This window comes from Capsicum annuum, chromosome 7, assembly GCF_002878395.1.
Source record: "Capsicum annuum cultivar UCD-10X-F1 chromosome 7, UCD10Xv1.1, whole genome shotgun sequence".
NCBI lineage: Eukaryota > Viridiplantae > Streptophyta > Magnoliopsida > Solanales > Solanaceae > Capsicum > Capsicum annuum.
The window spans coordinates 192,747,679-192,770,008 of NC_061117.1; the positions used below are offsets into that span (position 1 = coordinate 192,747,679).

Here is a 22,330-nt window from a genome sequence, read left to right on the forward strand (position 1 = left end):
TAATCTTCTGAGTTTTTTCTCAAATAAATTTTCATATAAAATAAAAAATATTAAAAAATTAATTAATTTATAATGTAAACCTAACTTTTTCTATTACGATAAAAAAATAATGGCCAAAAGAATTTTTCCCTCGATAAAAGTAGTGTTTTAAAAGTCAGTTTTGACACTGAACGGGAAGGCCCATTTGCGGTTGTTGTCCACAAAATAATCATTAGGCTATCGAGATAGAATTACAAAATAATGACACGTGTCAGAGAGCTCGTGAGGTGGACCCCAGGCTTTTGCAGCTTCCACGTGGGACAGAATGGAGGCTGTTACCTGATCAATTAACAAAGTAAGGTCCTCTGAGCTAAGTGGACTCCAATAGTCATGGGCCACGTGTCCCACTTCTAGATCCATTCTCACGTGTTCTATCCTTTTTTTTTTCTTTTATTTATTTATTTTGACATTTTTTGTTCGAAGATATTTTCTTTTTAGTTTTATGTATGCGAGGACTATGAAGAACTTGGTACAATTGAATCCAATTATATAAGAAAATAAAAAAAAATTCTTAGAAAATAAGAATCCAATCGTGTCTCAAGCCTGTACTCTTTTTGTCCAAGGTGTATGCTGATGGTCAACTAAAATGACACGATAAAAATATCATAATTAATATATTTATGGATGAGAGAAATCAGATTAATCTATTTAAGAGAGGAAATAAAGTGTACATATTTAAATTTTAGCAAGGCAAACACTATTATTTGAAACATAAAATGATTTTTTTTTATTTGTTTTAAACTTTAATTGAGAAAGTTATATAATATAATGAAATATGATGAAAAATAGTAAATATCTCATACAAAATTAATTGAGGTAAGTAGAAATTGGTCAGAGCCCATGATTAGTCAAAAAGAAAGTGAAATAAGCTATGAATAGTGCTAGTTACATATGAAATAGCTGAAAATATATTTCATTTTTCCTACTAGTACTCTAGGGGATTGCTCCGGATTCCAATTTATATGATATTTGCTTTATACAAAGTAAATCTCTTTCTATAAACATATAGCGATCTAACCTTTAATTTTAAAGTTGAGATTTTAATTTATCAATCCAGCGTAATTGAATGGACTTATTATTTTCAATCGAGCGTAACTTGATGAACTTATTTTCTTTTTTCTTTTTTCTTACTTTTCTTTTTTAAAGAAAAAAGGAGGGAGGGAGAGGTGGGGAGGAATTTAATGATTTTTTTATTACTTTATTTACAAGATTTACAAGGAAAGCGGAAACATATACCTTAATAGTTTTAATTCTCGACGAGTTTTCATTTAGTAGGAGTATTATTTTCATTAGCTTCACTTTACATTAAAGATCATGCATTGAAAACGATTTAAGTTAATTACATAATTTATATCGGTCTTCATATTTAGTCAAATTATGATAAATCATAAGGGCCCAATAATGGCTAATTTGGAGAATATATAGTTTTAAAAGAAAAAAAGTTGTTGAGTTAGATGACCAAATAGAGCACCACATGCGATCATATGAAGAAGACTTTGTTTTCCCCTTCCCCCCCCCCCCCCCCCCTTATATGAAATAATTATTCCGGCAGGTGTGGTATAAATATTACAGTCATGCATGAGGAATTTCTTCTTTGTTTTTGTGGGTGTGTTTGTGAATTGTGAGGAAAAGAATTTTTTTGATCACTTATTATAATTAAATGGGAAAAATTGACAGTTTCAAATCTAACGTACATAAAAAAGTATATACATCATAAAAAAATATATAGATTTTATCGATCCCGTGCCTTCGATTTTACTTCAGCCAAAATGCACAATAACCACAATTGAACATTTTCTCCTTTGTAATAATAACAACCAATAAGTGGCTCCTTTTTTATTTTTTTTTATTTTTGCTGTTTATTTTTGAAGTCAATTATAAAAAGTACATGCAGTAATGGAGTCAACCGAGTTATTTATATTAGAAGAACAACTAGCCATTTAGACCATATTGTATCGACTTTGAAAATGTAACGCGGTATATAGCTTCATTGAATTTGTCAACCCAGAGTAAATGTATATAATAAGCACTTAATACTTGTACTATCCTATTTAACCATTTTTTGGTCATCGGCATGAGTTGTGGTGCAGTGTTGAAACTGCTCCACCCTTAATCAAATATTTCATATTCGAGCCTTGGGTATACAGAAAATTCTATTGGGACGGTACTTCATAATGGGCTCTGCAATGCATGATTTTGAATTAATCGGGACTCCAATGAAAAAAAATCATTTTTTGGTCAAAAAGTCAGTGAATTGGACTACTAGACTATAGCTACCCCCTCCCAAAAAAGGAAAAAGGTGAAGTACTTCAATTAGTGGAATTTGAAACTTGAATCCTCTTATGTATGCTCCTCTCATCACATTTTAATAATCGTTTTAGCTCAAGAAACATTGAGAACTATTGCTTTTTGAAGATAAATCAAATACATTCATGTGCAATACCAAATTAATTGGAATTGGAGCATGAATTACGTGACTATATAATTTCCCCTTCTTGTTTTTGATAATTTTAAATACAAATAATAATTTTATGCATGAAAAGGGATTAACTACTTCTTTTTGGTACATATTCCAATTATTGTGACCAGGCTCACATTCATGGATTATTATAGTTTCTCTACTAAAAGGACCACAACTAGTCAACCTCTTTATTGGAGTAATTTTTGTAGCATATATGAAAATCTTTTGTTTGGTTAACAACTCTTCGTATTATATAATCAATGATGGGTTACATCTTTATGCTAGACATTTAATTCAATTTTTTTAATAAGCTTGTAACCAAAAGTATCCCAATAGATATAAATGGTTTTAAAAATATTTAATAACGAGAATTATACGGCAAGTCCAATTGGTTTCTATAGAAAGATTAATTTAATTTATTAATTAATAATGAATTTTATGTTGCTATCAGAGTAGGTAATTTCTGTATTCTTTCTCACATTTAAAAGGACAATATTATTATAAATCGAATAATCTCGATGACAAGGAAATCTATATTTGTTGTATGTCATTAATCATTAAAAAAAGATACTTTGAAACTGAAAAATACACACTACACATCACAAAAAAAAATAGTTTTGCTTGGTGTTTGTTCTGTAAAATAATAGATGGTTTTCAAGAAATTTAACTTCAATTATTTTCCAGAACAAAGAAAAGTGATTTTGATCTTTTATAGAACTAGTAAAAAAGAAAAACAAAGCACTATGGATTTGCTTTCCACTTTAAAACAAAACAATGACCAAGCCTAAACACTGACAAATATGTGTTCGAATTTTTTTTTCCAAAACCATATCCAAACCAGGGCGGATCTACGGTATTCGGTATGCAGGAACCCATCTATTACTGTAAGGCTTATAATTATATTAAATTTTTTTTTTTTTTGTAATATGGCCTTTGTTTATTCTTTGATTCACACTTTCTTTATCAAAGAAAGTTGCTACAAAAGATTATTGGAAGATTATTTTTGAATTAGTCAAATGAAGTTGCTATCAATGACTTTTTTGGAAGATTATTTTTGGATTTATCAAATAAAGTTGCCACCAAAAGATTTTATTGTAAATTTCTCTCATTCACATGCAAATGTTGAATTTACATCTTTCATTAACATCATGGATAACATCAACAAGCCCATTTTCATCTCTATATATAGGAGAGAGTTCTTTCACTTTGATAAACACACCATTTTGAGAAGAACACCAACATTTGATAAGATTTAGTTGTGTTTGTTTTCTTCTTTGTAGAGAGTATTTGTGAGAGAGTTGTGTTGGAAAATATTTTGAGTGAACTTTTCTTTAGAGTGATATTTGTGAGGTTATTCTCTTGGGTATTTGGGATATAAGAGTATTTAATTACTTTAATTTTGTATTTTTTTTGTGTCTTTATACTCTCTTTTGTTCCGTTGGTGTTTAATAAAGTTGCTCCTTCTTTTGGTTATGGATGTAGGTCAAGTTGACCGAATCACGTTAAATTTGTGCCTCCTTTTTTTCTCAACTTATTATTATTATCGTCTTTGTTATTATCTTTAATTGATTACTTTGTTTAATCCGCACTATTCGAGATTCTCGATCCTAACATTCTCAATGAATTTAAATATTAACAGGTAGGAACTCATAACAAAATAATCGGATAGCTTAGTGGTAGGAGGAGCATACTTGAGATGCTTGTCATGATGCTCTTGGTCATGAGTTTGAACCTGTATGGAGGTTTTTTTTTTTTATTTAATTTTTTTCAGCTTTATTTGTTTTATTGAAATCCACAAGTTTAAAATCTTGAATCCGCCTCTAATCCAAACATTCACAAAAGAGAAAAACAAAAGAAAAGTTAAATCAAAGTAACTATTTTCTAGTCTAGATACCATCAAGATTGTAGTTTATAAAATAAATTAAATATATTGTGATGTATTAGAGTAATCACTTTTTAAGAATTAAGGTAACTAAGTACATAAAAGGAAGTTTACTAGATTAATGCTCACAAGAGAAACAAAGTTGAAACTTGATTATCTTTTATCCCTTTAAGATAAAAGAAAACAGTAGATGCCAAACATCCCCTTTTAAGATATGAATTTAGATTTAACAAAGTTTTAAATTATTTCAGACAAAATTTGAAATTCATATGACTAAAGTTCAAATGTTTTTTGTTAGAAGTTTAGGCAAATCTAACTCCAGCCATATATGCATGATTTTTTAATGAAATGACTGATACAAGTACATATAATTGAAATTCAAATAAAATCATATAAAATTAAACGTGTATATCTGAAGTTATTTCAAAATATATAAACTTTTATGCTTTTATGCAGCACAAATATTTCTAAAAACAGAAGGGGATTTATAGTGTAATTTAGGAATTTACTTGAATTCAACAAACTTGATCTAAAACCTATGTATTAGAACTTTTATCAACTATTTGATCCTAAATGTAATTGTCATTGAATGATAAACTTTAAATCATGAATTTGATTCCTTCGTAAAACTACTACTTGCACCGGAGTATAGGCTAAAATTTTCTTTTTCAGTTTTAAGAACTGCTTGAAAAATAATTCAGCTCAAATGAGCTTACACATGTCAAGAGATTAATATGCATTAATCTCTGTATACATTAATCCGTCACTGTATTGATTCCCCTGTATACAACTATTGTCTCTGAAATATACTGTCAAAGCATATCTATATGGAGAGATAAATATTTTTCTATTCTTAATTAAATATTTTAAATTTATTTTTTTGTAAAATCATTTTTGATAAAAACTATTTTACCTTTATAGTAGTAGTAGTACTTTTTATAAGAATTCAAATTAATCAACATGCAACATGACTACCAAACACAACATGAAAAATAATTAAAAAACTGTCGAGCATATATTCAAATTTAAGAAAAGTTAAAAAGAAGAAAAGGGTGTTCATGTCACAGTAGGAAAAAAAAACTGTTACAGACAGTTATTTAAGAATCTGATCCCAATCTAAAAAAATAAAGGGAAAATGGTCCATAGTCCTGACAAGGGACCGTTTGGTAAATTTGGTACATGAAACTGGGACAGTTAGTAAGTCTCCTCTCACTTGTGTTCCAAGTCCCTTCCCTGCAAAGTGTACTACTACTAGTAGTTATATCTACACATACTAATATTTATGTGTATATATCAAGAGAGAGAGAAGAAAGCAAAAGATAAAAGAAAGGAACAAATTAGAAGTGTAAACAAGGCATCCTTTTTTAAGCATCTTTTCTTATAGCTATAGCTATATAGCTCTAAATCTTCCTCAAAGTTTGTTCCAAGAATTCAAAATTTGGCAATTATAGCCACTTTTGCTTTGTGAGTGTTTTTGATTTTGTTGAGTTTTTGTGTTGAGCATATGGGTTTTTGATCACACAGTGTGTAGTTAGGTAGATTGGCTTTGTTGATAATTACAAGATTGGAAATGTCTTTCAAGAATAGAGGAGGTGGAGGAGGAGTAGAAGGGAATTCAAAAAGTTTTATTTCTCAAAAATGGACTCTTTTTCTTTGTATAGCTAGTTTTTGTGCTGGAATGTTCTTTACTGCCAGGTAAATTAATTCATATAAATTCAACTAATTTTTGGTATATTTCCTTTTTCTTAATTCATCCATTATGAATCTGGTGGTTTTTGTTATTTCAAGAATGATATTGTATAGCTTTACCTATTTGGAAAAAATCTTGGTTTCTACGCTTTGATGCTGTTCTATTGTTAACTATTGAAATTTTGAGTTGATTTCTCATATGGTCTTTTTATTGTCTTGGTAAATCACTTTCTTTGTTTAAAAAAATTAGAATCAAGAAAAAGACGACAATTTTCTGAGATAATAACTGTGAGTGTTAGTGCATATAAGAAATCAACAGTGGAATTTTCTGAGTTTTCTGTCTGATTTTTATCCTTTTTGTATAATGGCAGCTTTGAAAAATAAAATGGAAAAACAGGTTTAGATCTGCAATGACATTCTGGTTGAGATTTTGCAGAACTGTATGTAATAGGCGTCCAAATATCCTTTTATCAACAGTTCCCCCCCCTCTCATTTCAGAATTAATGAAAGTTTCAGATTTTGAACCATGAAATCTTCAACTATTTATAAATAATAAATATTCTGATGATTAGGTATTTTGAGAAAAAAAGGGAACTGGAGCATTCTAGGATATTGGACCACTACTCTTTTTGATTTTGCAAATATTATATGGAATAATGATCTTTCTTTGTGGATATTAACTTTTTTTTAAAATGATATTGCACAATAATACTTGTATTTGTTGTTGCAGAATGTGGACGGTTCCAGAAACAAAAGGCGGTATTACAAGAACAACTAACGTAGAAGCTGAAAGACTCAACTTAGTTTCAGAAGGCTGCAATACAAAATTTGTGAGTATTTCCAGCCTAGTTTTTGAGCGCCAATCTCCGGATTAAGCCTCAATTTTTTTTAGTCCTCTGACACTCATGATATCTTAAGTTCAATCTTGTGTTGTTTTAGTTGCAGCAGAAAGATGTAAAATTCGTATCCAAAGATGTTATCGGGGAAGATTCTAAGACTCATCATGCTCTTCAGTGAGTTCTGCTCAACAGTATTTTTTGTTTCCAGTTATTGTTTAGTATGTTTTGAATATAAGTTACATTGAGATCTGATAATTACATCCGTAACCGCTGACTAATGACTGCACATCTTACACAGGACGTTAGACAAAACAATTTCAAATTTGGAAATGGAATTGGCAGTTGCAAAGTCAGCTCAGGAGTCGATTCTCAGTGGTGCTCCTATATCAGAAGACATTTACAAGGGCGATTCACCTAAAAAGAGAAAATATTTTATGGTGGTTGGAATAAATACCGCATTTAGTAGCAGAAAAAGAAGGGATTCAGTTCGTGCTACATGGATGCCACAAGGTATGGACCATTCCCATGCTTAGTTTATGAACACATCTTGTAGCGGCCAGTACTTCTGTCTGATATCTGACCTTGTTAATAATATCCTATGTAGGTGAGAAAAGAAAGAAACTGGAAGAAGAGAAAGGAATCATCATGCGCTTTGTCATTGGTCACGGGTAGGTGTATACTCATCTTGCATCTGTTAATCAAAAGTTCAGCTACTCGTGTATTTCATTCGTCCTGTTCTGCAGTTCAGTGAACTGTAACTTGTGTCTGAAGTGTTGATTTAATTTTCTGATGTGTGATCACTGTACCGGAGTTTCCATGTAACTGGGATATTCATTTGGTTTAGTTTTCTGATGGGTGGTAATTATATTCGAGCTTAATGAAATTAGGATCTTTTAAGTACACATTTGATACTGGACTGTGTATCTGGGATCTTTAAGGTACATCAGACAAATTCTACTGGGGTGTATGTACCAGTATCCATAGGCCACTGATACTGCCTTAACTTACTTTTTAGAACTAATTTCTGTCAAAGCGGGAACAACAAGTAAATCGGGGCTTGACGATAGGAATTTAACACATACTCTGAAATTAAGCATATGTATAGTGCAACATGCTGCATTCTTCTGGGCTAGGTCCCTCTTTTAGTTTGAGTCCGAGTATTTTTAACTGAATTTCATTCCATCCGCTGGTCATTACTTAAGAAGTTGCAAATGTTTAGCGGTCTTCTCTACAGATGTATAAAACAGCATGGACTTTTAATCAGCCGACTAACAAAACTATAAACTTGTCATGCAGTGCCACATTAGGGGGCATTCTGGACAGAGCTATTGAAGCTGAGGACAGAAAGAACGGTGATTTCTTGCGCTTGGTAATCCTCTATCTATACTTAGCTCAATATGTAGTAAGTTTATGACATTGTGTTCATAAATAAAAGTTGGTACATCACTCTGCTGTCTTTAAACAGGATCATGTCGAGGGTTATCTAGAGTTGTCTGCCAAGACAAAGACTTACTTTGCTACTGCTGTTAAGCTATGGGATGCAGAGTATTATGTCAAAGTTGACGATGATGTCCATGTAAATATAGGTAACTAAATTTCTGACATTTTCCTTCTACGTTGGCAATACCGTTCTCATCTTATATATCTTACTTTCTCATCTTATACCGTTCTATCCATCACGTTGGCGAGTGATATCCCCCTGACTAGTTTGTTTTCATTGCTAGATCAAACTCATTTTATATTTCTATTGTCAGGTACACTGGCGGAAACACTGGCAAGGCATCGTAAGAAGCCTCGTGTGTACATTGGGTGCATGAAATCTGGCCCCGTGCTAGCTCAGAAGTAAGGAATTTATTTTCTCAGTGAATTCAATTTTAATCAACATTACTTTAGCATCTTTGTCCTTTCTACTAAACAGGGGAGTAAGATATCATGAGCCAGAATATTGGAAGTTTGGGGAGACAGGAAACAAGTATTTTCGTCATGCTACGGGCCAAATATATGCCATTTCAAAGGACCTGGCTTCCTACATATCAGTGAACCAGTTTAGTATTTTCTTTACTTGTATTTTTTTTCTAATTATATGGACTGAAAAATGAAACCATCCAAGTAGAATATTTCCCTTTTGTTTTGAAATTCTGATCATAATCTTTTTGATGCTTGCAGGCATGTACTACATAAGTATGCCAATGAGGATGTATCGCTGGGAGCTTGGTTCATTGGACTTGACGTGCAGCATATAGATGATCGCAGATTATGTTGTGGAACTCCACCAGGTAAAGCTTTTTCCTTTTATGAGTTCTACTGTTTAAGATTTTATCTCTCTCTAACTGTTGTCTAAGAGATTAGAATCATGTGAAAAGCTTGAAAGTTCATTGAGAAGTTTTCTATTTGATAAAATGAAGGCGTTAACAAAGCTGTTTGAGTTCCAAGATCTGAATCTGTAAAACAATCCCACCTTTCTGGTGATAACAAATGCATTACACGTTGATCTGCTAAAAGAATCAAACTCTCTTATGTGGAATGTGATTGTGCACATATCTGATCTAGTTAATTCAGTTTCATCTTTCCATTATCAAATTTTATAGAAGGCATTACACTTTTGGTGCAGATTGTGAATGGAAAGCTCAGGCAGGCAACGTCTGTGTTGCTTCATTTGACTGGACCTGCAGCGGGATATGCAGGTCCGTTGACAGGTTAAAAGAGGTCCACAGGCGGTGTGGGGAAGGGGAGAAGGCTTTATGGAAAACTGCAATCTGAGCACATGCCTTTCTTCCAAAGTCAGGAAGGAGATAGCATTGATGCTTTAATTCAAAATTTCTCATTTTATTGCTAGGGGGAGTACAGATATACATATGATACACACGAAGGGAGAAGTGGATTGAGAGAAAGACATAGCAGGGAAGAGAGGGAGGGAAGACTAAAGAAAAGAGTACCGAGGCCTAGCTGGGAAACGTTCTCCGTTTTTGTAGAGAAGAACGATTGCCAAGCCGTTGCAAAAGAAGCAGGCAGTAGTGGCTCTCACCACTCTTTCTTGTGTTACCACCACTAGGCTAAGATGTAAGTCATAGTTCATTGGATTGTGAAATTCTTAATAAATGCAAGTCATTTTTTTGCTGTCTTTTCCCCAATTTTTGTACCCTCTTTATTTGCTGAAATGTGCTGATCACATTACATTTCATTCCAATAATGCACCATAATGAAACTTGTGATCGCTGTTTTAGAATTCAAAATCTATAAAGTTCAAATCTCGAATTCGTCTCTACTATTGGGATTGACAACCAGGCTTGGTCGAACCTCACTGTTGTCTTTGTTGCTACTTGGTAAAGGAGATTTATACAGTAGTTGAACAAGATACATTAAGGAATGATATTTGCCAATAATTCACTCAAAGAATTTGTGGTAAGGGATCCATTTATTAAATAGAAAGTATTAGGTGATATCTCAACTAACCAGTATTAGGTGATGTTACAACTAATAGTTCAAAATAGTCTTTTATTGCATTTGCAGGTAACTCTTAAATGTATTATATGACACATTTGTCAAATCAATGAGAATGATGTCTAAATTCTTTAACAATGGCATTAATTGGTTTCGTAGCTAGAATGGAAGTAGGAAAATTGGTGTCATCAATAACAGGGAAGTCTTTTTCATTTCATGTGGACTAGGGGTGTTCAAATGAAATAGCAAGATCGAACCAAACAAGATCCAACCAAATCAATACGTCGAGTCAAATCAACTTAATATGATTTGGTTTGATATTAAATTTAAAAAATAGTAACATTTGATTTGAGTTCGGTATCAAACATAGTCAAACCAAATTGATAAATATACACATATTTGTAATTTATAATTTCTTATATATTGTAGATGCTTTTAGATCATAGATGTATTCGTTACATATATTTTTTCAAATTTCTTCATAATTTTGGGTTTGCAGTAAAATTTGGGAAGAATTAACTTTAATAGTCGTCTATCCAATTGATTAAAATAAAAGTAACCAATGGATGTATAATATATGTATAATACATGTATGATAGATGTGTGATCGTGTATAATCAATGTATAATTTATGTATATTAGCAACGGTCAACAGTCCCTGGCTATGTGTGGATCCCAAAATTTGGGGCATACATTTATCTTTAGGCCTTTCTGGATCATTTACAAATTACATCCTTTACTTTCTTTTTTGCTACACAATGCAAGTCCATTTATAATCTTGCAATTTGTAGTGGCAAATTCTGTTCTCTATACTAGTTCAATTTGATGTAATTTTAATTTCAGGTATTTTGCATCCTGTTAATAAGTAAAAGGCACAACGTTAATGTTATTAACCTCCTTGTTTACAACTTCTGAGAGCAATTTCTCGGTACAATTTAAATTTCCTCACATTTTTCAACAAACAAGGTAACTTAGAATTCTTTTTTATTTTACTTTCTCTCAGATGTAGAGTTAATTCCTCAAATGATCACTTCAACTTAACGAATTTACCTAGCGGAGTCATTTATCTTTTCCCTTCATTGTTCAACAAAGAGATTTAGAAATGAGATCGAGCAAATAACTTATTCGGTCCCCAAAGCTTGATTAAAGTGTCAATTTGGTCTCTACTATTTAAAAGCCAAATGTTTGTGAAACTCACAGAATAGGGGCCAAAAATAGCTAAGAGCAAAATGGATTTCACGTGGTTGCAGAGGCATAAATTTAAAATACTCAATACGTTGCTTCAGTTTCAGTCTCATTTTTATAATACGTACTATTATTGTAATAACAGGACCAGTAATCTTAAAAGGCGTTTGGACATGAATTTGGTAATATATATTTTTCATTTTGTAAAATAAAAAAGTATTTGAAGTTTGATTAAAATATGATATTTGAAAATTGAAGATGTATTTGGACATGCATTTCTCTTGATAAAATGTTGAAGTTTTGTTAAGAATATTTTTTTTGTTCAACTTGAAAAATACAACTTTAAAGTATTGGAGTGAATAATTGACTATAATGTATTACTGAACCATTTTCTTTTCTTATAAAAAAAAATGTGTATCCAAACGAGGTTAGTTATTGTTATGGGAGGACATGTTGAAGAAAAAACAGAACTATGCCCTTGCTATTACATGATTTTACTCTTTCTATAGTTTCACAAAGACTACCAGTAGAAGAAATTTATGCACAAAACTCAAAGGTTATATAGTGTATGCTACAATGAGAGATAATAGCTGATCCAAAATAGCAGCGTTGCATATGTATATATGTTTGTGCTTTACATCCCATTCTTTGTGGACATATAAACAAGAACAAATCTTCCTGTCGATGTGTTATTTTGGTTAGGGAAAAACTAGTGGAACACCAATTGTATCCCAAAGTATTGGAACCAAAAGTGTATTTGGTCTGACTTTCAAAATTTGTTTATTTATAAAGTAGTTTTTATCTTTTTAAAACGGTACTTTAGAAGGAAAACAGTTGTTTCATTAATAAAGTTTAAATTAATTTGGTCTTTTGCGATATTAGCACAAGAATTTGAACTAATTCAAGGTATCAATAGTGCGTTTTGAGAGAAGCTACTCTTTTTAACTTCTAAAAGATAACCTATGTTATTACTCAAAAGCAAAAGTGAATCTAGCCTTATACCTATGGATTGACGTGAGCCCAATAATTTCTATTCAAATCTTGTATTTGTACTAAGAAATTCACTAAATATATATGAATATCAATCATAAACTCAATTATTACTGTCTATTAACTTAAGATTATTGTAGGAACTCATATATATAAATATTCAATAGTAAATTCAATTATTACTATCTATTAAACTAAAGATTATTGTAGTTTAAATTCAATTATTACTGTCTATTAACTTAAGATTATTGTAGGAACTCATAAACATTAAATCTTGTATATTTTGAAGAATACTTTTTTTTTAAAAGCTTCAGCAACCACCTTAACTTCTTAAAATAACTTACCAATAAAGATTATGGTAGAGTGGTAAGCAGGGGCGGACCCACGGTGTAGCCAGGGGGTTCACCCGAACCTCCTCGGCAAAAAATTACCTTGTATATATAAGGTAGAAATTAGTATTTATGTACATATATTAAATTTGAACCACCTAAAATAAGGTTGTTGGATAGCTCAATGATTCTAAGTCCACTTCTTGTGTTGCTCCTTCGGTCCTTGTGTTGCGGGTTCAATTCTCAATAGGGGCGCAGGTTGCGTTTTTTTTTAATATTTATTTTGTACAGCTTTAGTAGCTATCCTGTTCTGATTTGTACAATTTTGTATAGGGTTAACTTTTTGTTTTACTTATTAATTACTCTTATTTAAGTTTAAGTATTTTATATGTATAGACTCTATACTATTACATCCCTTGAAATTATATTTTGTTGACGTATTCACACATTTATATGTTTATCTTTTCGAACTCCCTGAAGAAAATTTTTAGATCCGCCATTAGTGGTAAGTATTCCTCCATTCTTAATTAGAGGTTTCGAATTCGAATCTCCCGATACGGAGTCACCTTTGTTAAACAACGCTTTATCTTTCAATGTGAGACTTTCCGACATAATCTGATTTAATCGAAATTCAATATGAATAGCGAATACTGATTGAAAAAAAATAATTAGGTATTGTGCATGGCAGAGACAGAAGCTACCCTTGCATTCTGTCCTGTTCTAGGATTTTTGTCGTAATGGTAATTTAGGAGATTTACAATTGTTCTTTTTAGCGGAAACAAAATGTCTGAGCTACCAATTAGAATTACTAGTCGTTGAAAATTCTCACAAAACGAATAAACTCCCCTATTTCTACAACCTAAAAATCCCCTCGATGATATAAAAATTTACAGCTAAACCCAGCCATTATCTAGATGATTTAGAGTGTGTCTTTCAATATCCATAATGGTGTTTATATAGACGATATTAGGACTTGAAGGTTAGATTCACTAATGGGCTGACTCACTTAGCTAGCCTCTATATGGATGTATTAAACCCGAAATATTTATTGATTTTTCCTTTTCAAAGTTATTTAACCAATTTGTTAAAACTAAATTGGATTACATCGACTTATATTATATTTTAAACTAAAATTTATAAATTTTAAAAATACATGAAACGTAATACAAATTATATTTTTTCTCATATCAACATTATTTTAAAAAATATAATTTAAAATATTGATCAAAAACTCACATATTAGCTTATTTCCCAAGAAGCAAAAAACAACATCCATTTGGGACTGTGGGAGTATAAGAAAATGTTTATGTGCTAGCTTCAATTAGTAAACTACACGAAACTTACTACTAATTGCATTTCTCCTCATATCAATATTATTTTAAAAAATATAATTTAAAATATTGATCAAAACTCACATATTAGCTTAAATCCAAAGAAGCAAAAAACAACCACCATTTCGGACGGTGGGAGTATAAGAAAATGTTTATGTGCTAGTTTCAATTAGTAAACAACATGTAGAGTTTCTTTGGTAAATAAGCTCATGGACACCACATTTTAACGAACGCAAGCATGTTTCGGATGAAAAAATATATCTTGGACTAAGAAAAATTACACGTATTCGATATTTACATCAAATCAATAAATGAAAGATATGTGTTTATCGCATACATTTTTGTCAAATAACCATAGTACATTATTCGTATTCTTAATTAGTTTGTAGTATGTGTATCTTAAGATTCAATTGTTCAGTTTAATATGTATGATAATTTTTGTGATGGGACACTCCTATCTCTTTATTTCTTTTTTCTTGAGAAAACATACATTCAAAACAATATAACGTTAGTCTTCTTACTCCTACAGCGAACAATAAGACACCTTTTTTAGATGACAGAATGAACTAAACAATATAATGCAATAACAAAAACAAAGATAATTAATAATATTATAGGCGAAAACACAACTTACTAGTAAAAAAATACTTGACGAAGGAACATTGTGTTCCTTCGCTAAAGTTATATATACTAGGAGAACTTTTAGAGTAGTGACACGTGATATTGGCACGGCTCAATAAAAAAGTAGGGTCAAACTTGTTTGACAACTGCTTTCTCATTGAACCGCACCAACATCCCGTATAATATACCTCCAACTTCAACATATTCTTTTGACTTAAAACTTTCCTCTTTCATCATCATCATCATCTACTAATGATAAAACACAAAGAAAATGAGAGGAAAATAATGCACTAGAATTTTGAAAGATGAAAGGCAAAAGAGAAGGGGGGAAATTGTGAAAAAATTGTGAAGGGAAGGAATTGAACTTAAGGAATAAAGGGGGGGAAATGCAAGTATAGCATTAAATTTGGAGTAATGCATTAAATAGAGCCAACTACTCAACAAGAAAGGAAGTTGGAAAATTAAGTAAAGGAGGTGAAAGAATCGGGAAAAGAAGACTCAAAAGGGAGACAAATCTGAAATCTATTTAATGCCATTTCATTTAATGAGCATGGACGAGTAGGCCAGAGGATGTTTGGTTCTGTTTCAACAACAACAACAAAAAAAAAAAAAGAAAGTTGCATTCAAATTATCTTTTCTTATTGGCTATGCCTAATTAAATTTAAAAACTCAACTATTGCGCTATGTTTTCTTATAGAATAATCGTGTTCAGGTTGTACATCTTTGACAAATTTCATGAGATACTTGTTACTTTTTATCAGTATAAGTAAGGGCCGATCAAGAGTGATGGACGTGGGTTCTTGGGGAAGTTAGTAGGCGCTCATGCAGATCAAATTTGTATTGAGAAATCTGTTAAATATAAAAGAAATATTTGTTGGGCACCCAAATAACAAAGTAGTATCTTTGTCTGATGGTAGAAATGAAACAAACTTAAACTTTGCTACAATCCTTGAGTAGAGTTTGGTTCTTTTGGGCACATAAAATAAAGTTCTTTTTTCATAATTTGAAATCGTTGCAAACCCATAAAGTTTTAATTCTGAATCTACCTTTGAGCATAAGTATTAGGTAATTCTGTTTATCAAAATTTAAGATCTTTTTGCTTTTGCTAAAATTTTAAATCTAAGACCTAATATTTCTCGACTTATTTCACTGATCATTATGTCAAGTCCTTGGCTGCAGAACCATGTGTACTATGTTGTGGTGGGGAATTCTTTGTCCAACCAAACACTAGACATACAAAATCTCTCCTTTTTTTTAATCTAAGGGCAGAAAAAATCATGACTATTTTAAGCACGTCTTCTTTTGGCTTGTTCAAAAGAATGGTGAATTTGAAGTAAATGCACTGTTTGTGCTCAACAATTCAGTTCAAGTAAGGACAAAATTATCGTATTATAACTCATTAAAGGGTTATTTGTCTAGCTTTGTAACAACTACCAAATGCAAATAGACAGAATTAATCAATGACATAAACTACCAAAAAGTGTTGTGGTGGAGTGATAAGTATTCCTTCATTCTTAACCAAAGTTCTCGGGTTCAAACACCTTTGGATATGGAGTCGCTTTGTTAGGGAGCACTGTACCCCCAATGTGGGACTTCTTTCTGGCGCGAATCCAAATTTAATCGGGATCCAATGCGGGTAACGGACACTCTGGATGAAAAACCAAAAAAAATGACAACAAACTCAAGTGCTCATTATCCCTTCAACAACATGAATAGTCTCCCTTAAGCGTTCTGTCACTTGAGTTTAAGAACTGTTAATTAAAATTACCAACATAATATGTACTACTTTTGTCACGTTGATAAAGTTTGCCAACATATACTTGAAGTGTAGGGACTAGGGAGTGAGACACACTGGCTTGGACACAATTATATGGGCTGGACCAGTAACTTTCCAAAGGCGAAGGGAACAAAATAGTCGATTTTGGGGCTACCTATATTTAATACGTAATTGAAGTTCTTTTTTTTTGTGTGTGATTTTTAGCTATTTTAGGACCAAATTTAGGCATAAGGACCAAATTTAGGCATACTGCCTGAAATACAAATTATTATTATCTAAAGTTTGACTTGAACAATCCCAAATTTCAGACTCGTATGTATAAAATTTGAACTGTAAAACCTAACTTCAGATCGAAATTTTAGATGAAAGATCTATGCAGCTGATTGGGTTCACTAATTTCTTGTATAGTACCATATCTTTTTTATAAAACCGGCTAAGCAAAGCATTTCAGTCAATTATAAGCTAGTTATCAAATGGTAGACATTGGTGAACAAATATTTGAGTATACAAGTACTTGAAAACATAGTGAGGTAAAACTAGCACATTACAGCAAGTCACACTTGCACTAAGAAAATAACAACATATTCAGTGTAATCTTATAAGTGGAGTGACTTGCAATGAAAAGTTGTAAGAAATTATGGAGATCCTTCAAATTATAGCCTATTCGGTTAAGGGGAGCTCTCGGTTTATCTGAGAAAGGTTTTATTTGAACTTTGTCAATACTGGTTAAGATTTAAATAATTTGAAAAATTGAATATAACTTAAATAATAGGTGAAAACTTGCTACAAGTGCAATTCTTACCTTTCCAGCCACGACAAGCCCACAAACCCAAGGGGGAGGCAAACCGGTACAGTACTGACCCGTTTTTTTTTCATAATTAGCGCATGAAGGAAAATAAAAGTTTACGCATGGATACTTTCGACTCAAAGTTTTAAAAGAAGGTTTTGCCAGAGTTCTCAAGTACTCATTACTTAAATAGGTTAACCACTTATAGAGGCAAATTTAGAAATTAAAAGTTTCAAATACCACACTGCTTTGAAGAACAGCGTATACTGCATTTTGATAAGCTATATCAATACTTTTTTAAAAAATAAGTATAATTTTATCTTTCATAATCATTTTGTGAACCTGAAACAACCTTGGATAAGTGGGGGTAAAAAGTTTAGTTTAAATATATATATATATATATATACTAGTCAAGTGTACATGCTTTGCACGTGTATCTCGTGTCAATTAATAAAATTATATGCAAAACAAATAAAATTATATAAAACATAATAAATTTACAGCTAAAAGATTGGAATTGATGAACAAATTAAACAAGCTAATTTTATGCTCAAGTAGACTAAACCACCAATTTTGAAGTAGGGATGTTAAGGCTTACAACCCTTCCCTTTCTATGATCCTTCGTGTAATTAAAAAATTATTAAAATATATGAAAGATGTGATGAAAAAAATGGACTCGATATGTAGTTTGAAAAATTATCATTATAATAAAGGTGCTATATAATTTGCCTTTAATAATAGCGTAAAAATTATGAAATTCCTCTGAAAGAAGTAAAACTTGCAGCAATCACAAAGAGAATCACCATTCCCGTAATATAAGTCTTTTTTTTTTGTGAGATAAACCTTTGATCTTTTTCGGCGGCACCACACTTATTTTGTACAATTTTTCGATCAGAAATTGTTAAGAGAGGACAATTCATTGTCAATTGTTGATTATGTATAATTTATATACAATTTAAAATTTATTAACTAAAAGAAATACAAAAAGATATAAAGAATGATGATAATGAATGTAAAAGACGACCTGAATCAAAATTAAAATAAGAAGAAAAGTTGAAGTAAAATAGGTTGTATTTTGTGGTAAAGTTTGATCAAAATAATATTTAAATAGAATTATAGATATTTTTTTAAAATAAGATAAAATTTTAATTTAAATATTATGCTTTCTTACTTAGATAAAATAAGGACTTCAAATAATTTTATAGTATTTATGTAGAATTTATATTTTACTTAAAAAAATATAAAAAATATTTAGAACTAAACAACGTTTTTTTTGGGAACTAAACAACTAAGCATAGAGAACAACAGTTTTATGGAAACTTTAAAGAAGATTTTTTTTTTCTATTTAGGACTTTGTTTTAAGACTTCCTTTTAGTAGGTTTCGAAGTCCTTATTCTTTGAAATGGAATTATGTCGATAATTATTTATATATTATTTTTTAAAAAATAATTTGATAGAAACAGAAAAGTAGAGAAATTATAAATAAATTAAAATGCATGTATTTAGAACTCTTTTTTACTTTAGATTTTAGAAGAGATTTTAGAAGTCCTTATTCTTATATATGGATTATGATTATAACACATAGATAAAAAAACACTTTAAACATATTCAGAGGGAAGAATCTGAAGGTACCTTGATGATTAACAAATAATAAGCTTTGAAATTTCTAAGTAATTTATTTAATGAGGTAGTGCTATTCACTTGTTTCCTGTTAAGTTACGGTTAATTTTTTTAATTTTATAAAAATATCCTAATATGAAAAAATTAGTTAATTTTCAAGTCCAAAATATTAGGATACTAATTAAAATCCTAAATATCATAGAAATCATAAAATAACTACAATTAAGAAATTAGAATGGTTGAACAATCCCATAGAAAAGAAGAACATCATATTTTCTAATGTAAAATATATTATAAATTGATAAAGTTGATGGAAAGATTTCAAACAATTCGTTGAGTGCTTCGTCGAATTATTATCACCGAATTCAGCAAGGCATGATTATTAAATCTTTACTATTGTGTTGAATTTAATTACTTTTACTTTCTCGAAACATGCAATAATCTTAAAAATTAGAGGCCATGTTCTAAGTAAAAATAGAGAGAAGAACAAAAATATTCGTGACAATTCATTATGTGAAGTCACGATCAAGGCTTGAATATGATTAAAAACAAGTTTATTAGTATAATGCAGTATTCTCAATTAACGTATTTAAAGGTCACACTGAAAAATAAAAAAACAATTCAAATTTGATTGATTCGACTTGATATATATGGCGCAAGCAAAATGTACTATACCCTGAATTCGAACATATAAAAATTTTGCAATCAGAATTAATTATCAGCCAATGAAGTTAGCAACAGTTGCTTTATGATAGGACAAACTTCAGAACTTGGAATAATTATGAACTCACTAAAAGAAATAAAAACATTGTCAAACTTTCATAAAAAATATGATAAGAGAATAACTTTGCTATATAAATATCAGAAAAGAAGACAGAAGTACAACCATGATGAACTTTGCTATGTGAATATGATAACTTTGCTATGTGAATATGATTTTTACTGTTTTCTCTTATGAGATTTTAATGCAATGACGATATATTTAAAAGGAATAAAAACCTAATGAATTTTATAGTTAAAAGGATTCTACACTTAAACGGAAAATAATTATTCTCCTATATTGATGAACTTTGCTAAGTGAATAGAATTTTTGATGTCTTCTTTTCAGAGATTTTAACGTGTTCGAAAAAAATTAATATAATTATAGTAGGACACAAATTTTTCCAAATTTAATATATTTATTTTGAGAAATTAAATAGTAGGAAAAAGGTAAAAAAACGATTTTGTCTATAGTGAGTCTTTTAAGGAAGGGTAAAAAACTCAAATCACTTTTCTAAGGGTCTTCGCACTTTTAATATATATATATATATATATATATATATATATATATATATATATAAGCTACTCTTGGCACCAAGGGAAGCAATAGGGAACGTAGAACCGCTGGTGAAAATACACGGAGTTTCGATTGAGAAGTTACAACAGTCCCATCCTTATACATAGATCCACGATAAAAGGACAAAAACAACCTCACGGCCAAAAGAAATGATACAAAAATGACTCATGAATTCAGACTTTCATTTCTTAGCTACTTCGCTAATTATCGCAGCTTTTTTTGACTTATTTTTTATTTCTACTGCTTTTATTATTTTTTTTTTGTTTTACTTCTGTTGTTACTTTTTTTACTTCTTTTTTTAATTATATAATGTATAAAACCATTTATTTCTTTTTTTTTTCCACTATTTTTTGCTCTTTTTTTAATTATTAAATAATCAAATAAAAAAAAATATATTATTTCAAACACAATTAACACAAGAAGAATACATATTGATTCGATATAATACATATTAACACATATATATAAATACATATACATTGAGACATGTTGATACGATAAAATACATTACATATTTGAGTATTCTATATTGATACATATGAAACATAATATATATATATGTTATACATATTGATACAATACAATACATATATACAATTTGATACATATTGATACAATATAATACATATCTGGTACATATATATATACATTTTATACAATAATGATATAATTTCTATACACATCGTATATGTATTTTATACGGCAATTATATAGTTTCTATACATATCCTATACAACGTTTAGTTGAAATAATTATTTAGATACATATTCTATACAATAATTATACAGTTTTTATACACATCTTATACATATACAATTTCTATACACATCATATATAAAAACATATTCTATATAATAATTATACAGTTTTGATATATATTCTATACAATTTTTAGCTATAATTATTGTTCAAATATATATATTTTATTCATATACATACTTTATACAATAATTATACAGTTGTATACATATCCTATCTAGTTTTTTATACTTTTATCTTATATTAATACATATTCTATACAATAATTATACAATTTTTATACACATTCTATACAATAATTATATAATTTTCTACACACCTCCTATACATATACATATTTTATATAATAATATTACAATATCTATACACATCATATAAAAAATATATTTTATACAACAATTATAAAGTCTCTATACACATTCAATACTATTTCTATATATATCTTTTACAAATACATACTCTATGCAACAACTATATAATTTCTATACAATTGTATTTAATTATATAGAAGAACAGAAAAAATAAAAAAATTTGGGTAGATTATACAATAGCAAATCAAAGTTGACATAATGGAGAAGAGAACCACTTTTATTTTTATTTTTTAATAGAAAAACTAAATTCAGAAAGGCAAAATTCAAATCTCTAATTGCATAAACATGTAAATCTAAAAAAAAATAAAAAATCAAAAAAAGATGAGGATGTTTTATAAAAGAAGCAAATTCATAAAACCAAAATCCAGATTTGCAATTGCATAAACATGTAAAACAAAAGAAAGAGAGAAAAATTGTAAATCAATTGTAAAATCGAACGACATGTGTGTGTGAATACACCCAGGAAATGAAGAAGAGAAAGATATCTACAGTGATGTGATGAACAAATAAGAATTAAAAAAAAAAGGAAGCAATAGCTAGAGAAAGACCTTAGTTGCCAAATATCTTGTTGCTGCTTTTGTTTATTTTCTATTTGAGGTGGACGGTCCACCTCCTTGATGCTTATCTCTACTTGGCTATTAATTTGAAATTATTTGTCGGCTGTCATAAATTGGCAAACTAGGCAAACATTAGCCATTTGTTTTTAAAATAACCTTTGGGTGTTCCTACGTAAATATACCGGCGGCAAAATGAAAAAAATCGTCTAAAATGATTGCATGTATGTAATATATTGATATTGTGTAGTGTATTATCGTGTGTACATGATGTATAATTATGTAACAAAGATCTATATACATACATATACACTGTTAT

The 22,330-nt window shown here is 30.0% G+C and overlaps 1 protein-coding gene across 2 annotated transcripts; it reads left to right on the forward strand.

Annotated features, from left to right (window-relative positions):
• The first annotated feature begins 5,553 nt into the window (after positions 1-5,553).
• Positions 5,554-10,041, forward strand: LOC107878221 (probable beta-1,3-galactosyltransferase 2). Of its 2 annotated transcripts, none has more exons than XM_016725142.2 (11): positions 5,554-6,077; positions 6,802-6,901; positions 7,011-7,084; positions 7,209-7,420; positions 7,515-7,578; positions 8,207-8,279; positions 8,376-8,496; positions 8,665-8,752; positions 8,829-8,954; positions 9,077-9,186; positions 9,522-10,041. In XM_016725142.2, exons 1-11 carry the CDS (start codon positions 5,953-5,955, stop codon positions 9,668-9,670), a joined length of 1,242 nt encoding a protein of 413 aa, XP_016580628.1. In that variant the 5' UTR covers positions 5,554-5,952; the 3' UTR covers positions 9,671-10,041. The 2 variants fall into 2 exon arrangements, with proteins under 2 accessions (XP_016580628.1, XP_016580629.1); XM_016725143.2 differs by having other exon boundaries at positions 5,638-6,077; positions 7,017-7,084.
• Positions 10,042-22,330: the final 12,289 nt, after the last annotated feature.